Source organism: Manacus vitellinus, unplaced genomic scaffold (genome assembly GCF_001715985.3).
Source record: "Manacus vitellinus isolate BGI_N305 unplaced genomic scaffold, ASM171598v3 scaffold_4_pilon, whole genome shotgun sequence".
Taxonomy (NCBI): Eukaryota; Metazoa; Chordata; class Aves; order Passeriformes; family Pipridae; genus Manacus; species Manacus vitellinus.
This window is the reverse complement of record NW_021940604.1, coordinates 17,896,132-17,920,151: the sequence shown is the minus strand read 5'-3', so window position 1 is coordinate 17,920,151 and position 24,020 is coordinate 17,896,132. Positions and strand designations below refer to the sequence as shown.

General features: G+C 38.5%; 1 protein-coding gene across 1 annotated transcript in view; it reads right to left on the bottom strand.

Annotated features, from left to right (window-relative positions):
- MAN1A1 (mannosidase alpha class 1A member 1) overlaps nucleotides 1-24,020 on the bottom strand; it is a 107,748-nt gene that overhangs the window by 4,664 nt on the left and 79,064 nt on the right. Inside the window, exons 6-9 of the mRNA XM_029962794.1 lie at nucleotides 23,916-24,009; nucleotides 19,183-19,298; nucleotides 6,039-6,258; nucleotides 5,082-5,254 (exon numbers count right to left, since the gene is read on the bottom strand). Coding sequence (XP_029818654.1) covers nucleotides 5,082-5,254; nucleotides 6,039-6,258; nucleotides 19,183-19,298; nucleotides 23,916-24,009 — 603 coding nt within the window. The remainder of the gene's footprint in view (nucleotides 1-5,081; nucleotides 5,255-6,038; nucleotides 6,259-19,182; nucleotides 19,299-23,915; nucleotides 24,010-24,020) is intronic.

The window sequence follows — 24,020 nt, the reverse complement described above, 5'->3', positions numbered from 1 at the left end:
AATAGGAGTAACAATAGTCTTTCTCTGCCAAGCTTGTCTATCAGCCTTTGGAGATCACATTACATATACCTTTCTTGGTCATATTTTAATACTTGAAAATGACTGTGATAGAATTTAATACCATCCTAAAGATCAGTCTCTTCCTTACCACCTGCAAGTCCCTTTAAAATAAGGAAAGGCAACTCTCCATTTTGTATGCAAGTTGTTTGGCTTCTCTTTGCAATTATTTCAGTTTTCAATGGGAAACACTGATATTAGGCTGTGACTGAATTTCTTTACTGCAGTAGCTGTGTTTTTCTTTGCTATGTTTCTGAAAAAGCTTTGCTGTTACACAGGAGATGGGAAGCCAGTATGTGGCTGGACTAAACATGTTTTAGCTGTAACAATAACTGTGTTTTTCTCTAACTAGTTTCCAAACTCTTATTCAATTAAAAGGTGTAAACCAGATGACTGATGCCTATTTCACGATAAAATGGACGACCTAAAATACAATTTCTTTTCTGCCCACAGGAATATCCTATATTTTGAAGGAGATTTATAATTTTGAAGGAGAAAAAAGATCAGATGAAGAGTGTTCACAGAAGGGCAAAAAATATGTATCAAGTGCCAGAACTGTAGAAGGTATATACAGTTAGACTATTTAACAGACTTTAACTTTTCTTTATTTAGATGGGTGTTTGCATTAGAAAGGTTGAAACCGTATGTCTAAGTATGAGCCATAACTTCTTTAAATGTACTGCTATCCAATACCTTATTTGAATATTAGTTATCACTACTTTGTTTAAAAATATTAATTCATTTTTTTCTTTATAAATGACCTATTTAACAAGGCCACAAGTATTCTTAGCCTCTTAATTCTTCTCAGTCTGTTTTATGACTCTCTCGTATCATGCAGTATAATGAAGGAGTTAGGAGAATCTAAGATGATTATATTTAAAACAACTCATTATTCAAAAACAAATCCAGAAAATGGTATTTTACCCTAAATGATTTCTCATAATGAAAATGATGGTAAGGATAGTGGATAACTACATTCACTCAGGACCATGCTACTCTGAAACATGATGTTTGCTCTGGAGATGGTATTGGAGTAACAACTTTCAGGCAGAAGTACTTGGGGCTTTATTCAACCCCCAGTAGAGAGCCAGAAGGTAACTAGTTTCTCTGTTTCTGAAGTTACTACTAATATCACTGAAGTGAGTACATGTAGATTTTATTTAGAGAAAGATGCTGCATTTCAAAACACACATGGCAAAAAGATATGAAAAGGCAGAATGTATGTCTAAAACAGGCAGAATAAGCATTTTTTGATGAAAGATGGGACTAAAAGTCACTAATAATTACTGAGGTATCCATCAGCTTCACCTGCTCTAAAGACTGCTAGAGATCTGTGTTTTCCTGAGTAGATATCCTAAACGTCCTTGATTTTGCTGGAGTCCCTGTAGCTGTCTGCACACATTTAGCTTGCATGTCAGGCTCTTCATAGTTTTCACTGGAGACTATGCTGCCTATTGTATATTTAAAAGGGATTTTTCTTCAGGAGAGATCCTTTTAAAGTATAACAGCCTATCTGTCTTTTCTTATGTGTCTTTAGGTTCTTTCATTTTCCTGGATACTTTTACTAAGTGACAAATAATCTTAAGTTTAAACAAGTAATTCCCCCTGGCTGGTACTCCTTCCCTCTTGTCTACTTCAACCTGCAATGAATTCAAAATGCTGAATCTGTCTCTCAATTTTCAATGTCAAACACAAGATGGTGTTTTTCAAGGCACAGCAGAAGGAAAACCTGAAGGATAAGGCTATTATGCAAGGAAATAATCTCCATTCTAAACAGGGCAATGTAAAAGAAAAGCAAATTGCATTTGCTGTTTATGTGCTCTTAGAGTCTTGTTTGACTTCACTGTAGGGATACACCATAAAGGTATCAGAACACACTGCTGTGATGTAAACCAAGGGGTTAACTTGTACCATGTCAGCTATCTGGTGGTATTTGCTTGGTGCAAATATGACGCATCTTATCTTTCAAAGCTACCTTCCATGTAATTAAAGCACATTCACCAGCAGGATTAGTAGGATGAAAAGACTCTTGGTTGTCAGCCTCCTTTAACTGGCAGTGATGGGCTTTTGTGCCCCTTACCTGCAGTTTCAGAGTACAGTGATGTTCACAGTGACAGGGGATAGTGGTGGGCAGGAAGAAACAATCAAACACATTTTAAATTAGTAGTTCTCAGAAAACGAGGGTGGCTAAGATCAGTTATGCTAAAGTAATGGAAAACATCAAGCACAGTGAAAACTGACTGACAGTCTCAAACGATCATAAAGGGGAAAAAACAAAGGAAGTGCTACAAATTTAAAATATGTGCCACATTTATAATGCAGAAAGGGAGGCTTTCATGAGCTAAGCTGATAAAACCTTTCTGACTCAGTAACAGTGGATATTACTGGTGGTCATAACTGAATTTTCTCCATCTGCTGAAGTACATACAAAATGATCTTGGACTGAAAGCAGCAAAGCAAGTTTACAAAGAAAAAAGGGAGAGGCTATAGCATATTTTTAGTCGACAAAAGTTAGAGAAGGACTTAATAGACTTGTCGGAGAGTTTAGAATCATGACTCTAGAGCAGCCTCATTTTGTACTACAAGGGTAAGGGGAAACAAACCTAATGATTTCTTATTGCCAGAGTAATGACTTGAAAATGGACATGAAATACCTGAAGGACAACTTTTTTTGGGCAAAACCCAAATGGCCTGATTGTTCCCTTTTTTTTCTTGTTTCAGCCTCAGGTTCTGTTTTGTGCAACAGGTGCTGGTAATTAAACCAACTACCTCCAGTGGTTGGGAACTTCCCCAAGAACAGAAAGGGTGAAGTTACATGCTCTCTGGGGCAACATTAAGGAGCAAGAGAGAGTAGAATTTATGAAATAGTTGTGGTAAGCTATCATGAAGTGCTGGAACAAAAAACATTATCAAGTGGAGCTGTAGTACTATAAACATCAAGGGAGAGGAGGAAAGAAAAAAAATTGAAAAATATTTTAAACCTTCAACTGTGACTGTATAACTTCTGTGAAGCTGTAAGATTTCTTTTTGTGAAACACACAACTGCACATTAGGACAGTGGAAGATGGGCCCCCTGCAGAATGGGACCAGCTGCATCTCCCCCACACAGGCTGTAATCCATTACATTAGAGCCAGATGAGAGTAACCACAAGAATGTTAAACAAGGAACACATGGGGAGTACTAAGAAGGTAAACGAATGTACAAACCTGAAAGAAATACAAACAAACTAAACCAACAGGGTAAAGAATAATAATGAGGAAAACATTCAATTGTTTATAACAGTGTTATCAGTGTGGGCAGTAACAATGAGTCAGGAAAAACACCTCCTGGAGAAGGAACATTTGGAATTGCTGAAGCCTGGTGGGATGACTTCCATTTATGACTGCCAATTATAATCTGCCTGGGAAGATTCCAGTAATAAAATGTGTGCCTATGGGTGGTGTTACCAAAGAAGAAAGTAAGGGAACAGCCCTCTAAATTAGAGGTTTTAAAAAAACAATTGCTTTGGAATCATTAACTCAGAAGCATAGTGTTTCAGGACCACAGAGCCAATACCTAAGAGAGGCAAATATAATGCCCTAAATTAACTACAGTCTACCTAGCTGAATAGAGTGCTCACTGCAGATACAGAATAACTGTGAATATTCAGACAAGAAGTTTGAGAGTATAAGTACACTTAATGCTATTAGTCTTTTTTGCAAAACAGATTTCGCCTTTAATTCTTCAAGAATATCTGATTACTGAACTTGAAATGCCTTTTTTTTCATAATGCTCAAAAACATTTGCACAGCATTTGCAATACATTCAGTATCTCACATGGTGAATACTGAATACATTTACAGATCTTGGTTGCTGTTGATGGAGTCATAACCCAGTACGAGCTCTCTAGTGGAGTCCCTCAGGGCACAAGTCTACATCTTCTAGCCTTAGTATAGAGCAACCTTCTACAACTAGCAGTGTAGGTCCCTCCAAGAGAGTTGTAATCATACACTCATACACTCCTCGAAGCAAGAGGTGTTGGGTAAACTGACAAAAAACCCATTTTTGAAATCCTGGAAAGCAATACCTCTGCACAAGAGAGGTTGCTGTGGAAAAAAATATCACACAGAGGTGTGGTGTGTTTTTTTTCCTTTTTTTTTTTTAAATATATTTTTCTTAATTATATAGAGCCACAAAAATAATGTCCTTTAGCTTCCTGTATTTCCTATCAGACCTCATATAATTTAACATGGGTAACATCAATGTGAGGAGAAAATAAGTGAACTCTGTAAGTGTAATAGGGACCCATACCTGGAGGATGAAACATGGTAAATCTAAAGGCTCTCATCCCTAGCAGTAAGAGTGATTAACCACTGAAATAAGGGAAACAATGGATTTGGCAAGCTAATTTTTGCCGTATGGACTAGCTGCCCTCTTGGAAGGCTTGGGCTAGACAAACACCAAAGAGCTAGATTCAGCATTACTGGTTGAAGATCAACTGCTAGTGGGACACGGAAATTTAAATCTAGAAGAGATTGCTATCATGTATGGAGTTTTGTCCAGATGACCTAAGCTTTTTGAAAGTCACCCAGTTTTTAAATGTTCAGTACTATCTACTACTTCATCCTGGCCTTCATCACCTGAATTAAAATCTCCTTCATAAAATTACTGTTGAAAATATATTTCATAAAACTTATTTCCATGCTGAAGGCTTAAATCTGACACACATCTGCACTTTCCATTCACATGCAGCAATACTCAACATCTTGCACAGTACGTGTAAATGTGACTCTAATCCTAGAAGTATTTAAGAAGGAGAAATCACAAGGTATTTTTCTACTATGCAGTACCAGCAGTATTTGCTTTTTGTCCAAATGATCTTAGTTAATGTATTAGTAAATTAATCTCTGGAAATTTGAATTGATATTATTGATTTAAAATAAATATTTACTCCCCAACTGCTAAACAATATGTAGTTATCATTCAATAGCTCACTTAACAAGATGTTAGGATTTAACATGAAAAAAGTCCAATGGAACATTACCTCAACAGCTTCCCATCCCCACTGCCTGTACTTTGGATCATGAGTGAGCCGCCACATGTACATGTAGGTTTCTATGACTTCTGGTCGTAGGATATAGTATTTTTCATTTTGTCTTGTAGCAATGGCCTCAACACCACCATCAAATCTGAAGGCTTCTGGTCCCAGTTTCATGCCTAGCCAATATAAAAACACAGGTTACAAATAAAGGTTTCAAATTATGTAACATACCAAATCAACTAGCCTTTCATGTGGCACAAATCCAGGTTGCCCAAAAGGTAATTCATAAAAGATATTGCAGCACATCCTGTTTTTAATATTTTGTAAATAATTCAGAGTAGGAGAGAGATCTTCTTCACCAATGCCTTAAACAGGGATTACAGTTTGAACAGTGATGCTAACATTTGCATTCTGGAAGACTTCAAATAACTAGCAACATGTGAAATCTTGCTAAAAAGATGAGGATATTTACTTTTCTGTATCAAACTGGAAAATACACTCTGGGACCTGAAATACTGCCAGGGTTATTTCTATAAGAAGACGAAAGAATCCAAAGAAATTTCCTGCACAGAAATCCACTTTGTGCAATTCTATTGTTTGCAGCATTGTATCAACAAAATTGAGTGTAAAATAGTTTCTTTGTGCATAAAATGTGATTAACAGCTACACTGATGCATAAATGAACAGGGTCCCTCTCTTATTTGTATTCAGAAATTGGCATAGTGAAAAAAGCTGTCATATTAATTACTACGGTGATGAGGCACAACTCAGGTGCACAGAAATTATTTATAAAACAGAGCATCCTTTTTTAAAATTACTCTTAAAGCAAAGCAGCATTTGCTCAAAAAAGATGAATAGTTCTCACTCTGCTACAATTTTCATTCAGGATTATACAAAAATACTGATGGCTGCCTTCACAAAGTCAAGCTGTGAAGCTAAACTCTGCAATACAGTACTCACGGGTACGATCATAGGATTCATGGCAAGTCCTCGCAATTTCAGCACCCAGCTCGATGTGATGGCCCGTCTTGTCATTGGGTGCTCCATCTGCTCCGAGAGCAAACATGCCTCCAGCAAAACAAGTGAGATGTCCCATCTTGTGTTCAAGCAGTCCACCCTTCCACTCAGCGATGTACGTCAGCCCCCCGCCTGATTTTCGGATGAGATGGGCCTCTATGGCCTGCAAAAGTACATGATTTCAAAACAAAGGTACCAATCGTAAAGTGTGAAGGAAAAAGTTGTCTTGTGTGTTGGCTATTTTTGCTCCATATTGCCTTTGCTTATAAAATAAAATGGATAACATAAGCTAGCACAATCAGAGTACAGCCAAACCAATGCAGATTAGCATATATCAGTAATAATGACTAATTTTGCTAAAACTTTGAACAATTTACAGGGTACATTTTATAAAAATGTTGGAAAGACCTACAAAATACAATTCAATTTTTGAATTATTTTCTTTCCCTTTCTACTTTGAGCAGCTTCAGGTAATTTCACTTCTAATAGTAATTAGCCATCACTTGAGTTCTGTGTTTCTCATTTTAATTCTGACTTAAAGGATATGGTTATTGATATAACTTCATGTAAACTATATGCAGACATAATTCATATTCAAAACACTTGACTCAGTGCATGCACTGAATGATGTCAGGCCTCTGAGTCTGGATGGCATTTCCAAAGTTCCATGAGTTTCCCCTCCCAGACTGAAATCCTCTACTTATCAATAAAGAGTAGAGTCTCACTGAGATTTCTGGAAAAAAAAATCTAAGCAGAATAAAAATATACAAATCTAGAGAGAATTAGAAGTTGGTGATGCTAGCAACATATGGTCACTGATTACAAAATCCAGGAAAGCAACCTTCCCTTGTGGGAGGAACAGAATTAAAACAATAGAGGAGATGCAGAAGAGCACGTTAATTAGAAGTCCACAAAGAAAGTAAGCTATTACTCTTTAAAGGGTAATGGAGAGGAGATAAACAATGCTATCATGTATTCAGTTATCCAGCAGTGCTCTGGTTGTTTTATTGAAATCATAAGATACAGAAACAGTACTCAACATACCTTATACAAGAGAATAATACATTAATAAATATCAGTACAGGCAATTATTAACAAAAACGACAGGATTTTTTTAAGTGTTATAAAGAGAAAGTAATGATTGTATTCACTTCTTCTTACTTGAACATTTGCAAAGGTTGTTTCTATAAGCACAGAAAATCTTCTCTGAAATAGAAGCATCAGGAGAATAATTGTACAGCTTTGATGTACTATTTCCACATTGAAAACTACACTTTGTTTTCCACTAAAATTAGTGCAAAGCACTTAGTAGGGATGTTTTCTGCCAAGATATAGAGTCACTATTAGCTCAGAAAACTCCTCTATCCCTTTGTTTCCTCCTTGATTGTATGGTTTTCAGCGCTAGGTACCTACTGGAAAGCATACCTAAATTTTAAGCTGCAGTAAATAACGACGATTCCTGTGCTTTAAACAAATCTTGCTTTAAACAAACCCTGCATAATTCAACCTATAAAAAGAGGAATTATACATGAAGGGGGAATGGTGAGAAAACACAACAATTTTGTGGGAATTAGCTTTCAGACTACTTAAGCGTTCTAAAAAATAAGCTACCTAAAACCAAGTTCAGAAAGGAAAAACTTTAATTACATTTCATTAAATTTTTCAGCATGGTATGTCCCATCTCACCAAAACAACAATTCTGGCAACAGGTGATAACTCTACTGGTCAGTTAGCTGTTGGGTCAGAATTTATTAAAAAACAAAAAATTATAAAAATAGACTGATGATTAAATTTACTATATTGCATTTTTTTAAAGAAAATAATTACCGCAAGACAGAAAGAAGTAACGGACAGAAATAACAGCAGTGACGCACTTTTGAACAATAGTAACTAGACCAGAGTTGATTCTTGTAGTACGAAAATGGATTTTGTGATACCAATTAGTCATTGCAAGTTTTTGCCCCTCTTTTCGCTCAAGCTTAAAGCTCAGGCTGAAAAAAGACAACTTCCACTTGAGAAATTTTAAAATTATTCTAACAAATGGGTGTTAAGAAACTAACAAATTGATGTTGATTGATGCCAAGAATGTCACAAAATAAAAATATATTTCCAATTTAAGTATTCATGTTTCGTTAAGCAAATCATCTCGGTTTTATAAATGGGTCCTATTAAGAACTAGTACATATGTCTATTAAAAGTTATTTTATTATGTAACCATCTTACTTAAAGCTATTTTTATTAGGTAGTTATTTGATATATTACAGACTCTCAGACTACCCTGTCATACTTGGTAAAATCATGGGGCCCTGAGTGCTAGATACCAATGTATATGCCTTTATTAGTGGCATGCCAGGTCACTAATCATTTTTACCTAAACATGAAATCTGAAGTTTAACAGTCGGATGGAAAGGTAGGGTTACATTCCCATAGAGAAATGCTACTTGGTATCTGCAGTGCTGTGGGTGCAGTTTTGGCAGGGAAATAAAGTGAGTAAAACAAGTTATTATAAAAGGACAATAGGTAGTATGGGGACAAAGATCCACCCAAGAGAAAAGTTCTGTCTGGTATAATTAATTTTGCATTTCATACTTAAAATCACTTTACTTTTATTTTTATATAATTATATACTCATTCAAAGGGACATATTTATTTGAATTGCAGCTCTATTACAAGTTGCTCACCACCTACAAGTAATTCCTGCACTGTTTGCAGATCAGGTGGTGGGATGGAGCACTCCTTCTATGAGGAAAGGCTGAGAGAATTTGGTTTGTTCAGGAAAAGAGAAGGCTTCAGGGTGACCTAATTGTGGCTTCAAGTACCTGAAGGGAGCTACAAGAAAGATGAAGAGAGACTATTCATAAGAGCATATAGTGACAGGACAAGGGGCAATGGATTCAAACCAAAAGAATAATAGAATCATAGAATCAACCATGTTGGAAAAGACCTCCAAGATCATCAAGTCCAACCCTTGATCCAACACCCCTGTGGTTACTAGACCATGGCACTAAGTGCCAGATCCAGTCTCATCTTAAAAACCTCCAGGGATGGTGAATCCACCACCTCCCTGAGCAGTCCATTCCAATGTCTGATTACTCTCTCTGTAAAAAATTTCTTCCTAATATCCAACCTAAACTTCCCCTGGCAGAGATTAAGATCATGCCCTCTTGTCCTACTGCTGGTTGCCTGGGAGAAGAGACCAACCCCGACCTGGCTACAATCTCCTTTCAGGGAGTTGTAGAGAGTGATGAGGTCTCCCCTGAGCATCCTCTTCTCCAGGCTAAACAACCCCAGCTTCCTCAGCTGCTCCTCATAGGACTTGTGCTCAAGTCCCTTCACCAGCCTTGTTGCTCTTCTCTGGATCTGCTCCAGGACCTCAATATCCTTCCTGAACTGAGGGGCCCAGAACTGGACACAGTGCTCCAGGTGTGGCCTCACCAGCACTGAGTACAGGGAAAGAATCACTTTCCTGGTCCTGCTGGCCACACTGTTCCTGATCCAGGCCAGGATGCTACTGGCCTTTGTGGCCACCTGGATACACTGCTGGCTCATGTTCAGCTTCCTGTCAATCCAAATTCCCACATCCCTTTCTGCCTGGCTGCTCTCCAGCCACTCTGTCCCCAGCCTGTAGCACTGCAGGGGATTGTTGTGGCCAAAGTGCAGGACCCGGCACTTGGCCTTGTTGAACCTCATCCCGTTGGAATCAGCCCAACTCTCCAGCCTGTCCAGGTCCCTCTGCAGAGCCCTCCTGCCTTCCAGCAGAACAACACTCCTCCCCAACTTGGTGTCATCTTCAAATTTGCCAGTGGTTGACTCAATCCCCTCATCCAGATCATCAATAAAGATATTAAACAGAACCGGGTCCAACACTGATCCCTGGGGGACACCACTAGTGACCAGCTGCCAACTGGATGCAGCCCCGTTCACCACCACTCTCTGGGCCCGGCCCTCCAGCCAGTTCCTGACCCAGCACAGAGTGCCCCTGTCCAAGCCGTGGGCTGCCAGCTTTTCCAGGAGTATGCTCTGGGAGACAGTGTCAAAGGCTTTGCTGAAGTCCAGCAAAGGATCATAAAAGGAGATCAGGTTGGTCAGACAGGACCTGCCCTTCCTAAACCTGTGCTGGCTGGGTCTGATCCCTTGTCCATCCTGTAGGTTCTGTGGGATTGCACTGAGGATGATCTGCTCCATCACCTTGCCAGGCACTGAGGTCAGGCTGACGGGGCTGTAGTTTCACGGGTCCTCCTTGCAGCCCTTTTTGTGGATCGGTGGGACATTTGCCAACTTCCAATCATCTGGGACCTCCCCAGTGAGCCAGGACTGTTGGTAAATGATGGAGAGAGGCTTGGCGAGCTCTTCCACCAGCTCCCTCATCACCCTTGGGTGGATCCCATCTGGTTCTATAGACTTGTGAGGATCCAAGTGGCTCAGCAGGTCACTGTTTCCTCCTGGATTACAGGGGGGCTATTCACCTTCCTGTCTCTGTGCACCAGTTCCAGAGGTTAGTTGTCCTGAGGACAACCTGTCTTACTGTTGAAAACTGAGGCAAACGGCAAAAGAGATTAGGTTTAGATTAGATATTAGGAAAAAAAGTATTTCCTGTGAGGGTGGTGAATCACTAGAACTGGTTGCCCTGAGAAGCTGTGGATGCCCCATCCCTGAAAGTGTTCAAAGTCAAGTTGCCTGGAGCTCTGAGCAACCTGTCTAGTGGAAGGTGTCCAGGCCCATGGCAGGGGGTTGGAACTGGATGATCTCTAAGGTCCCTTCCAACCCAAACCATTCTATCATATATATCACTATAGAGATTCATTATTTCTTCTCATTGTAATGAATATTCTCAATAAAAACCAATATACAGGATCTGAAAATAATCAAAAAAGCTAAAATAATGTGGTCTTTGATTAGCTGAAAATACATTACTGATGGATAATTCTTTTTTGGAGTTGCTACAATTTTTCTTTTAAGTAAACGGAAATTTCATTCCAGAGTGTATTAAGGTAAGGCAGAGAGACTGTGTAACATAAAAGTCTGGAAAGAGAAAAGGTGGCTACCAATATATGTTGCTGAAGGTAGGAATACCAGACGCTACCTGGGAGTGACCAAATAAAAAATAAAAATAGAGACAGCCTGACTTGAGACTGTAGTGGACAAAAAAAGAAGAGCAAGGGAGAGAAACTAAAGGTAAACAAACATTTTCTAGATATTTAAAGAAACAAATTTACTACATGTAAAGCTGATAGGGCATTATGGAATACACTTTGTCCTGTGCTCACACATACCTATAAGTTTTTAGAGCCAGACTTACTTTTTGCCAGTTCCTGGCAATTTTTCTTTTTGAGCTTTTACATAAGGCTCTGCTCACAGACCTTACTGTGGTTAAGCCTTTAGCCAAATAACTTTTTTCTCCATCTTGTGGTAAATTATTCCTTTATACGACAACTTTATAAATGCTTTAGCACTCAATTAGAAACAATAATAGTCCCTTTTACAGTTTGAATTGTGGCTCAAGTGCTCCTTGTATTACTCCTGGCATCTTTCTCATGAGTTTGCATGTTCAAATTATGCCCTTGCCTATCTGTCACAGTAAATGAGACATTAGGAATTGTTTCAACTACAGGATTGCATATTGCATATTTGTGTAATCTATGTTATTGACAGCACAAAAGAGAAACTCTTCAGCTTTTCCCAACCTGACTTGCATCCCCTCTTGCCTTCTTTGTTAAGGCAGTATTTTGTGTTCTCTGCTTATCAGCCTGTTCCTTAACCTATACATTACACTTGCACAATTCAGAACTGGACCCTCCTAATAAATACCCCCTTTCCTTCATTCAGTTCTTCACTCCTTTAAGATTTTCATGCAGCTTAAATGATGTCTTCACCACCCCCTTCCTCCAACCCTGACTTGATTTTGTCATTGGTAAGTCCTTCATTTACCCTTTGAGTTGTTTAAAATAAAATTGTATTGTTTGTAGGGAAACACAGAAGATACAGAACTGAATCATCTCACTGTTTAAATGAGTTAACCCCCCCCCATCAACAAGCTTATTTTTACATGTATTGTCTTAGTGGATTACACTGACAGGTAATAAAAACACTAACAGAGATGCCTACAGAACACAGATGGAGGCTTCTCACGAAAAATGATAACCTCAAGCTTGCTCAATTCAAAATAAACATGTGGCTCAAAAACATTAACTCAGCTAAAGGAGCAGAGATAACAAATTACAAACCTCAAATTGCCATGTAATCCCACAGTTCTACTACCTCTAGCACTTAGGCATTTTACCTCTCCTTTTACAGTAACCTAAATTATGATTAATGAATTTCAATGATTACTACTGTTTTAACAAAAACCAGGTGTTTCATTTCCCACCTCAAGATGTCACTGTAGCTGGAGATAAAACTGCCCTGCAAGACAGTTACATATTTCCATACCTTAATAAATTTGAAACGTCAAAAATATTATTCTAGTTCTAAATTGCAAGGGTTTATAATGTTTGTTTTGGGGATAATTACAATTCTGCAGGCGTCTTCATAACAAAGCACTATAAATTATCTCAGTTCAAACTTTTAATATATTTTTCTTCCCCTAGGACTTCTCATAAACAGTATTTTGATGATCTGAAGCAACAATGAGGATGAAAGAGAATTCTACCATGTGATATTTCCAATAAGTCATAGATGTATAATGTCAATTGCTTATTTATTTTAATATTTACAGCTTGCACCAATATATTTTATTGCTTTGAAACAGCACACAGTAGGCAGGTAAGGTTTTCATGCAGTGACTTTCCAAGTCAATTGTCTGTTTTCTTCACTTTGCTACTTCCCTTATGTTTTCTCTATTGAGTTGATCTAGTGCAATAGATACTTTTTTTCATCAACCTCCATAATTAATCAAATTTATCCTTTATCAAAAATTCCAATGAGTTTATTATGAAAAGTTTATAGCTGGAATAGGAGGTTCGAGCCCTCGCTACATATAAGTTAAATATACTTCTGCCAAAGAAAAGTGGCATCTTATCCTTATGGAGCTTTAAAAATCAAAACTGAAATCTGAACACAGAAGAACTTTCATTTGTTTAAACACAGTACGTAAGAAACATTTTGAAAGCACTAAAGAACTTACTGCTTTTGGACTTAAGACGTTATGCAGACAAGATTACAAGTGCAATGAAATATGAGTGCTTATAATGGAGATGCCTAAATTTTTAAAATGGAAGCATTGGCAAATATTTAACTACCGTGATATCAATTCATCTGATCACTAAAAAGATGATTATATTCTAGGGGAAAGCTGACAATTTACTTTTGTCTGAAAATCATTATTTTTTTCCCTCTATAGATCTATTAGTGTCTCTAAGAGCACCAGTGCCCTACTACTAAATGTAGTTAATGCTGTCTGTTACCAGAAGGCTAAATTTATTCATATTCCTAAAGCAGTATTAACGGTCTGGCAAGAATCAAATCAAGCCACTCTCAAAATATTACATTACGCATTTTTTGAATATTCTAGAATAAGTATCTTGCTCCTGATAAGCTTCTTTTGTCATCAGAAAAGGAAGGGAAAATAGCACGAGTAGTAAGGACATGGCTGCTCTGACAAGACGACCAAGGTCACAAGCAAAAACCAGACAATTTCTCTCTGGACTTTTATAGTTAAAATGCTCCTTAAAGACTTCTAACAGCATTATGTAGCTCGCTGCTTCTCCTGACAGTCCGTAAAGAAGCAAAAAGTTGAATAAATACCTTCCATAGTCCAAAACATAAGGCATCGTGCAGTTATAAGTAAATTATAAACAATTTAAAAACAAAAGCCTGTCTTTAGTCTTGATGCTTTCTGTAAGCAGTTGTAAAGAGCCTCAAAACTCTTGTTAAGAGGGGAAATATAGTGAAGAGAATAACAAGGAGCAGTGAGTCCTCTGGACATTCTCATCTGCTAAGTGTAATGAATCTACATAAAACAGCTATACTATCGCTATGTGCAGAACACCAGTGCATCTGGGTGATAAATATTTCAAACACGACTGCTGACAAAATGTAAATAAACTGCCTGTTTATTAATTTTAACACATTTAAGTTACAGACAATGCCTCCCCACTGCTACACCAAAAAACCCCCAAAACAAACTATGCAGTGAGACTGCTGGGTCCCCTCTTTCATTCTAGGGGCTCCTATTGCAGCACCCTGTGTGACCTGTTTATGTATTTTCTTCAATGCCAAGAAATGCTCAAGTACTGAATGTTCAATTCATTAATATACTTTTTGCTTTACCCAGTATGACAAACTATTATGAGCGAATTGTTGCAGTTCTGTCACTGTCCACATCAGTTATGTAGTTTTTAAGATCACTACAATCACAAAGCAAACCACTTCAAGCAAATTAATGGAAATGGCAATCAGCACAGACCAGCCACCAGACTGTCACCACAATTAAACAGACCCTCATGAAACTCTGGAGATAAAAAGGGCCTTTCTGCCAACATCGTGTGTTCGGTTTGCTAACAACACTTTGTTCTCTCCCTTGTTTCAATGAGAAAGGAATCTCCATGGATTTGTTTTATTTATCTGAAAGGTTGAAATCAACAGCTCTGAAAAATATTCACTACTTAATGCTGACAATTAAATCTATCCCAAAAAACCCCAAACAAAATTAAAGCTAATCAAAGTTAGTCTCCAAAGTTAGCAATGTGCCAAAAAAATCATAACAAAAATAAAAAAGTGATTCTATATCTTTTCTGTCTAAATTCTCAAAATCTTGAGGCCAAAAATTACTTTTTTGCCTTTTGATACCCACAGAAGTTTACTGCATTCCTTAATCATGCAACCCAGCCTAGCAGCAAGCTGACTTTCCGGAATGCTGTTGAAATCTGGCAGAGTGGCTGTGGCACTGCTGTGGCACCATCGATTCTTCTTTTGGCCATTTCCATTGTTTCTACTTCCATGTGCTATGTTCTCCAGACATCACTAGTTTTCTTGTTATTATCTTCTGAGCAGTTATTACGCAGTAAGAGAAAGTAAAAAACCTAAATGTCTAAAAGTAAACTACCCTGACTCACGGTAAAACTGCAGAGACTATCTATTTCACCTTACTGACACCACGGGCCCACCCTGGGTTGCACTGAACTGAGCTGCTTGGGAAGTGCTGGTGAGGCATTCTCCCTTTTCCTGTGAAGTTCTTCTAGGATGAGTTTCCATTCTCTTTACAACCTTTAGATATGCCACTTCTCTAGAAATACCCTGATAAGGGGATGAAGGCAGCATCAGAGAGAGAGAGAATAAATATATGAGATGCAGAGAGATTGCAGCAATGGCCATAAATAGATATAATGGGAAAACTGGGAAAAGATACCACACCAGTTCAGACATCAAATGTGAGACAACCTATACACAGGAGTAGTGGAAAAATATCCCTTCAACTTAGAAAATGAGGGCTGACACATTCAAGAGGGGAGGATTTGATGCAGTTGTTTATGACACTGCTGTTGCCAGACTAGATATAAGTCAACCCACAACGTCCATTTTTGCTCGAAATTATCATGTTCTCTTATTAAACTTAATTGTGTCTCAGAGGTCAGCTTTTTAACTAAGAGTGGGATGATTCTTGTCCTGATACTTGCAAAGACTCATAGATTATTTTATTGGCAGTTATATCCTCAAAATATGGCTAAAAGCTGAATACACATTCGTTCTGTAACTAAATTTTGCATGCTATCCATTGAAACCCATTAAAAAAAATCTCTTACTTCATGTATTATGTGAAGCAGGACATTATAGGTATTGCTTTTCAAAAGAGAAAAAATAACTTGCATTAAAAATGCATTCACTTGTCTTTTTGTGTGAATTCTAGAGTTTATGAACCCCTCTGATGGCCTTATATATCCATATTAAGCTCTGGTATTCAAAACAAGACTATCTCTGTCCCTCTTCCCATTAGAAATAAACTCTTCTTTAAATGGTTTCAGCCAAATATGCATCTTATTCATGGCAAGTAGAAGAAGTTTTTAAATGTAGTTTGACATCTTAGTTATTACTTTTAACTTAAGCCATTATACAATCTATAGGTGATACGAAAATTCTAACAGAAAGAACTCTTTTTTCTTTAATATGATTTACGGAACAATGTGAGAAATAATCCCAAAGCTTTATCTGAATCGATTTTAGCTTTTCACAGTGAACTATATCACTCACCATATATTTTCATTTGTGGTTTCTGGATAGCAGATGGTATTGAATTAGGCATCGAACCTTCACATCACTCTTTCAGAATCTGGTGGGTATGTGCTGGACCGAATGGCCAGGAATAATCACACCGTTCCCTCTGGCGTAGTCTTAAAAAGATTCTGAAAGCGTCAGGGGAAATTTATCTAAGAAAATATGAAGCAGACTCAGAATGCCCAAACCGTGTAGGCTTAGTCTTAAAGAAAGACTGCAGCTTGTGCAGACTCTAAAATTAGCTTTAATTTAGATAAGTAATGGATCGATAGTAATAAAGCCAATATCAGAATGGATTTCAAATCAGGGTTGTTGCTCCAGGGAAGAACCTGGCATCTCAGTAGGGCACAAACATTCTGCAGTTTCTGTGAGACTGCAACTTTGCCTCTGCTTTTTGAACAAGATACATTACAACATCAAGCTGCAACTCCTAATGCTGCATGTACATTTTCAGCTTTGGTACAGATGTACCTTGGTACAGAAAAGAGCCAACAGGAGAAATGCCATTGCTCAGAAAATACTGGAAGTGGCATTCAGCCAGCAGCATAAGGAAATCTAGCACATCTTTATAGTGATCACTTGGCCCTCTCAAACACTAATACATGATGCTAGTACTACTAAAAAGCATTAAGAAAATAGGTACTTTAAACAGTCATATACAATAGAGCTCCGACCCTGTCATTGATATTGTCACATTTGGTGATGCTGCTGACCAGGTAATTCTGCTCCTCTAGCTCAAACCCAAGCAGGGAGAACTGTTATGTGATTCTGTAGTGTGGTGGCCATCACCACTTCTGCTTCCCACTGCAACCTCAAGATGCCTGTGACAACTTCTGTACCCAAGGAGGTTGTTATCCTAGTATAGATATGAGTTTAAAGAAGGGCATGCTCCTGCACTCCGCATAGACACACATTAGAGTGCGCCTGGCCCTCTTCTCCAGTGACCAGCCAACAACAGGCAGTTCTGCAGCTTATGGACAACTTGGGCTGGCTCAGGAGAGATACAGGCATACTGCCACCTTGCAGCTGGCACGGGATGCAGACATGCTCGTGTGGTATAAGGCAAGATAGACTTCCTCATGTACCTCACTCCAGCAGTGCTCACAACAGAGGAAGGTGAAGTTCCACCTTAGTAGAAGCAAGCCCATGGTGGCCACCGAGGCATTGGGCTCTCTTGGACTCTGACGTTGTCAGCTAGGACCAACGCGCTCCTGCTCCTCCCCTGCAGGATGGGGGGCAGCGCACTCAGGGTCCTGCCAACAAGGGTGGTGGTCACACCACATTTGGGACAGTCTACCTGCAGTTGTTTCCAGAATAGCTGTACAAACAAAAGCACTCTTTTTTTACCGTATGCATCTATGCACTAGCACTTACCATGTCTGAGAATGTATTTAAAAGAAGAACCTGACGTTATTAAGCCAGTGGAAGCAGAAGGCTAGGAGCAGCTTTGAGGTGCTTCAAAATGCCTTCCATGGTAAGATGAATTGATATTGTATTATTAGACACTTTGTTCTCTCTGTTCAGCTGCCAACCCGATGGCTGAGCTATTTACAGTAGCACTGTTCTTATGCTATAGCCTCAAATGCACTCAAATCTAATTTAAAATCCACCTTTTGCTCTGAAGCTGAAACCATGTTAGCAGTGAAAATGAGGCCGACAGCATCCAAATCTGCACTTACAAAATTAAAGGCAAGATTTTCTTAGCAGGGGATACTTGGTCATCAAATTTACTACCACCAAAGATCACACCCTTCCTCAAATCATCACATATAACTTTCCAATGAAAAAAAAGATAGTTGCAATAAGTCAGAGTTGTATTTTTTTAATGTCACGACCTTTTGTGTATGGGGAAAAAAAAGAGACTTATAACTTCCCTAGGGACAGTGCATTTCCAGATATATTAAAGAATAAGCAGATATTGCTTAGTATCTTGAAGCCTTGTCTATAGAGGCAGTGTACATAGATACAGTTAATAAGAGATAAAAGTCCTGGCTCTAGACAGCTTCTACTCAAAACAGATGAAAGAAGGGCAAAAAACCAACTAATATTATCTCTTTTATATATATATATGAAAGCAAAGAACCGAGAAACTAGGTCATTTGCCAAAGACTGGAAGGAAAGCCTGTAAATATGAATTTAAACTTAATATTTCTCAAGTCTCAATCTGGTGTCAGAAACCCATTATTTCTCCCAAAACAGCATATTAAGGAAATACCATCAATAACAAAGCAAACTGCAGACCAGCAGGACCATAAATAAAATACCACATAGAAATGTAAGTATGAACAATTCTGATTTTTGAAAACTTTCTCTTGTGTCCAATTTGGCTGTTTCACAGAAGCTGGCTAATGTATGCTCTTGGACCAAAAAGTAATTGTGCAACAAAGCCCCTATTTTCATTTATACTTACCTACCATATTACATTGATCCATTTGTGGACCACAATCAAAACACTTTTGATGGCTGAAACGTGGGATTGAAACACAAAAGAGGAATTCCCTTCTGGATATAAGGGAAGAAGACAAGAGTAATATATATTTAGAGAAGACTAAGGAAAAACAATTGAATGTCTATCTGGGAACTACTTGTAGATGCATCTTTTGTTGCTTATTTTATACTTTTCACCTCCAGAGACAACTGACTACATTGCAGTTGAAAAAAAATAGTTATTCATCAAGATTCTCCCCTTTCCCACAGTATCTGTATTTCTCTAGCACTTCTATTTGAAGAAGTCTTTTTAAAACAGAAACTAATTCTTTAAAAAAACACCCTGTGGTGGCAAATACATAAATCTCTCACATTGTCCCCAGAGCCTGTCTCTTTAGGATTACAATAGATTAGATTATTATGGAAAGGAAGATTTACATATCTTATTTACCTGAACAGCATCATAATACATTTTCTTGCCGTCTTCATCTGTTTTGTCTGACATCAGCCATGCCTTGAGCAGATATTCATAAAAGCTATCCCCAAGCCCTCCAATGGAGACATGATCTTAATAGGGAAGAAAGAGATTGAACAACAATTTCATCTTCAGCCCAGGCAATAAAATACAATTACAGTTTGCAATAGTGTATTTAATGATCTCTTTCTACAACATCTTCAGTAAACATAAGCCTGGAACCTCAGGAAAAACTTTACTGGTATAAGCAGAGATTTATTTATTTATTTTCTAAATTTTTAATCTAGCTAAAGCACCATAGTTATTTAATATCCACAATATGCCTCAGGAGTTCATGGCAAAGAAAAAAAGAATTTATAGTTGTTAGTTCTAATTCATGTAGTCTATCCCATACAAAAACGTGTTAAACTAAGGTCTTTTTTATTCTAAAAAGAAAAAAAAGTAGAAAGTGCTCTCTAATTTGATAAATGCTTTCCCTTCTTAATGTGCAGGCATTGTTTTTATTTGCTCTTTTATTCACTAACTTTCCATTTAAGCCACTTCATAAAAAAGGCTTTTAGCTCCTTACTGCAGAGTTGAATTTCAGGTTATTTAGTGGTATTTCAAAACACTGAGCCATAAGTTTAAAAATAATACTATATTTTTGAACGTCTGACTGCTCTCACAACTCAGCAGTGGCTCTAGAAGGAAAAAAAAAAAGACTTATCCACACCTACAGAAGATTATTGGCTGCAATACTGCATTATTCTGCCCTTTGCTTACTACGAGAAATGATCTGGTACTACAGATGCTGTGATTATTCAATTGCACAATTTAGGACGTGACTCTGCACACACTAACACCACACAAGTCAGACATTCAACATCAGTTGCACCAGTGATGGGAAAGTTAGTGATGCTCTCAGCTGCTTGTACAAGGTTGCACCGAATTGCTGTGCAGGAGCCTAAGAGGTTCTTGGCAAAATTTTAACGGGCTATCATGATTTCAGCATAGATCCCCTTAATACAGGAAATACTACAACTATATACATATGTAAAGTGTTTTTTTAAGCTCCATTAAACTAAGAACACTAGCTAGTGGTTTTCTTCTGAAACTTGGTGCTGCCTGGTAAAATCAAGTGATTTGCCATTTATTGTGTCTTCAGTGAAAGGATGTCAAAATGCTTTACCAGGACTATTTATTTATAACTGTCAATTTTACAGCAAGGAAGGTACCCACTAATTTCACCCAAGATATCCAGGATGTAGATGTAGTTACACAGATCATGCAGCAAGTCCATGAGTCATACCACAAAATTCTGGGCATGAAAAAAGCAAAAACAACCCACATGGGATAATCCAGGCTCATAAAGTGAGATGCAGAAGGGTTAGTGGTACTGAGCTCACACTTCCTTGACACCTAACTCTCATTTTAGCTTCCAAGTTATTCACCTGTTGGTGGAATTCAAAAGAACACAGAGAATTTAAACTCCTTTGTATCTTTCTCTTCATGGTAAGCCTCCTTTCACCTTCCAAACAGATTTCAAAGACATGCAAACAGAGAAGATATATATTTTTCTATTCAAACTTTACTAACAGTGTCCTTTTCCTCTACTAGCCTGTGATATGCAAAAAATAATGTAGCTTTCTAAATGTATCCTGTGCCTACCAAATATATTGTACCATCAAATCTGGGTTTTAAATGGCTTTTTCCCCCCTCCCTATCTTTTGAATGAGATATATTAAACTTCTGGAAAGACTACACCATTTTTTTAATTAAATGTTCATGATCCAAAAGGAAAAGAGGCTTCTTAAAACAATGGAATATTTCCTATGATCAAAGGCTGATCTTTCAACAGCAGCATTTAAATGACCTTTACGGTTTCCTAAATAAATTACCATAGAAACCTCTGACATTTGCAAACTAAATAGCACAAGCACAGTTTCATCAATAATAAGCCCTGTTATTATATACATTATTGCAGTAGACAAATCCAATTGACGCATGCTGCAGCAAATCACTGTCAGTTTATTGTCAAAATAACAAGGGCTAAATGAATTTACAGGAACAATGGCAGAGATCCAGCAGTGGCTTTTCACAGTTACGGCACTGCTGGAGAAGAAATGTTCAGAAATCATTCCTCCCTCCCCATTTGATGTTTGAGAGAAAATACTTCTGTCCTATACCAGTTAAGGGTCTTGGTTGTTTGTTTTTTTCCTTCTGTTGTAATCAACTGAAAACAGCCTAGAAAAGCAATCTCAAATAAAACAACTTTCGAATCTCACATACTGATCTTCTCTATGGGAAAAAATTAGTCAGTCAATGTCTGCGAATGAAGGCAACTGATATGGAAGAGATGCAACAAGATGGAATTTGGTTTTGCTGCTTCAGCATGCTGTGGATAGACCTGCATCAACATCTGTGTTCATCATTTGCATGCACAGGAAGTATGTCAATACTACATACTATTGGAAAGCAAAGCTAGTACAAGCTATAAATTTTCCTGTGCACATCAACATTCATGTGAATGAGGAGTGTATAAGATGCAATTATATTAGAAATATGGAAATAGCAAAGATCCTAAGGCAGAGTAAGTGTATAAGGCAAAGCCACTAACTGCCTTGGCCACTAGAAAGATCTGCTCTCATGCGGCTCACCAAAAAGCTGACAGAAGCCAAGGAAGGAGTTAACTGGATCTGGCTCACAGGTGCAGTTGTTCTCTGCCCTTCTCTGCAAACTGCTGAGGTCCTTCTGAAGGGATGGGATGCTCCTCCCAGCTTTGCGTTGTCAGCAAACTTCCTGAGGAAGCATTTACCCCTTCATCCAAGTCATTCATTGATGAGTAAGTTAAAAAATACTGGGCCCAGTAGTGAACCCTGGGGGACACCACTAGTGACAGGCCTCCAACTAGGCCCGTGCCACTGATTATAACCCTCTGGGATCTGTTTTTCATCCAGTTCTCAATCCACCTCACTGTCCACTCATCCAGTCCACACTTCCTGAGTTTGTGTATGAGGATGCTGTGAGAGACAGTGTCAAAAGCCTTGCTGAATTCCAAGTAGACAGTATCCACTGCTCTCCCCTCATCTATCCAGGTAGTTGTTTTATTGCAGAAGGCAATCAGGTTGGTCAGTTCCTCCTGTTCCCTATACTGCATGCACTGGTATGCAGGCACTTTACAGTAAGTATTTGATTGCATCAATATTCCAGTAGGGGTGCAAAGGGATGCCCCATAGTCCTGTCTTATGGTGACACCTTTGGCTTCTTGTACTTGCTGGAGGTATCCCCTCTTAAACCTCGTTTTGGTACTTGGGTGGTTGCTATAGTTCTTTATCTTTCTTGAGCCTGGCTATTCCCCTTCCCCCTTCAAATCAGTTTAAAGATCTCTCAACAAGCCCTGGTAACTCCTGAGCTAAGATCCTTTTCCCCCTTTGAGACAAGTGGGTCCCATTTGTTACCAGAAGCCTTGGTGTCATATGATCCACGATCAAAACCCCCAGAATTCAACTGATAACACCAATCTCAAAGCCAGGTATTCATCTGCATGATTTTCCTGTTGCCCCATCATTCCCTGCATCTGGTAGGACAGAAGAGAATATAACTTGTGCTCCAGATCCCTTGATCAGTTGTTCCAAGGCCCTGAGATTCCTTCTTGATTGTCCGCAGCCTTCTTGCTAGGAACTTTGCCACTGCCTACCTGGAGAACCAGTAGCAGGTAATAATCAGTGGGCCACACCAGGTTGGAAAGTTTCTTGGTGATATCCCTTACCTGGGCCCCAAGGAGGCAACACATCTCTCTATAGCTTGCGTTCAGTCAGCATATTGGGCTTTTCAATTATTAAAAAAGGGAGTCACCAATGACTACTACTTTTTTTTTCTTAATTGAGGAGGTCACGATGCAGTGGTAAGCTGCCCTGCCTTAGGCGATCCCTCCAACCCAGATGGGCCTTCGTCCACATTCTTATTTCCCTGATCCTCAGATTTCAGGGCCTCATAGCTATTGTATGAGGGCACCTGGGGAAGTGAGGTATGTCAGGAGAGGAGATTTGCCTGCCACCTTCAGCAGAAACTTGTTTCCACTCCCCTCCATCTCTAAGGTTCGCTCCCTCTGCCTGGTGGGGATAGAGTAGGGGATCCATTGCTTCTTGTGAAGTACATCTTTGCCTTCTAATTTTGGTGTCTTCAGCAACAGTTCCAAGGGGATTAATGCCATGCCACAGTTCTGTTTAGTTTGCTTCCTCAAACAAGTTGTTGGCATTAAATATCAACAGAAATCACAGCTGGTATTAACTGGGAAGACTTGTCTTATTGCTTTTTTTTCTTCAGTGGACCCACACCACTGGGTCCAAAAATACGGAATTTGATTCAGATGAGCTGATAATGTTTCTTAAACAGCTACTTCAGAGAGCACTTTAGATTTTTGAATAAGAGACTTAGGTAGTTTACCGATTCCTTTCCAAAATCATACATATTCAGACATTTCCCTGCCTCCAGAAGCCATATTGAAAGATCAAAAAATGTACATTAAAATACAGCAAGTAGAATTATGAGTTTTATATTTGTAGCATTTTTTACATTTTATAGAATCTCCAATATAATGTGAGTTTCTATACGTTATAAAAGTTCTCCATATATATATACGAAAAACATGTAACAGTGACTGAAAGAATTTAATGACTGCAGGCAGCACACTGACAGACAGGTCACAGTACCAGACTTGAGCTACTTACGCTGGCCCCATTGGCCACTGCTGGGATTCAGATAGTTGGGGTAAAGTCCCTCTGGTTTATCCAGTCGATTTAGAACTTTTCGAATATTCATTACCTATTGGAAGG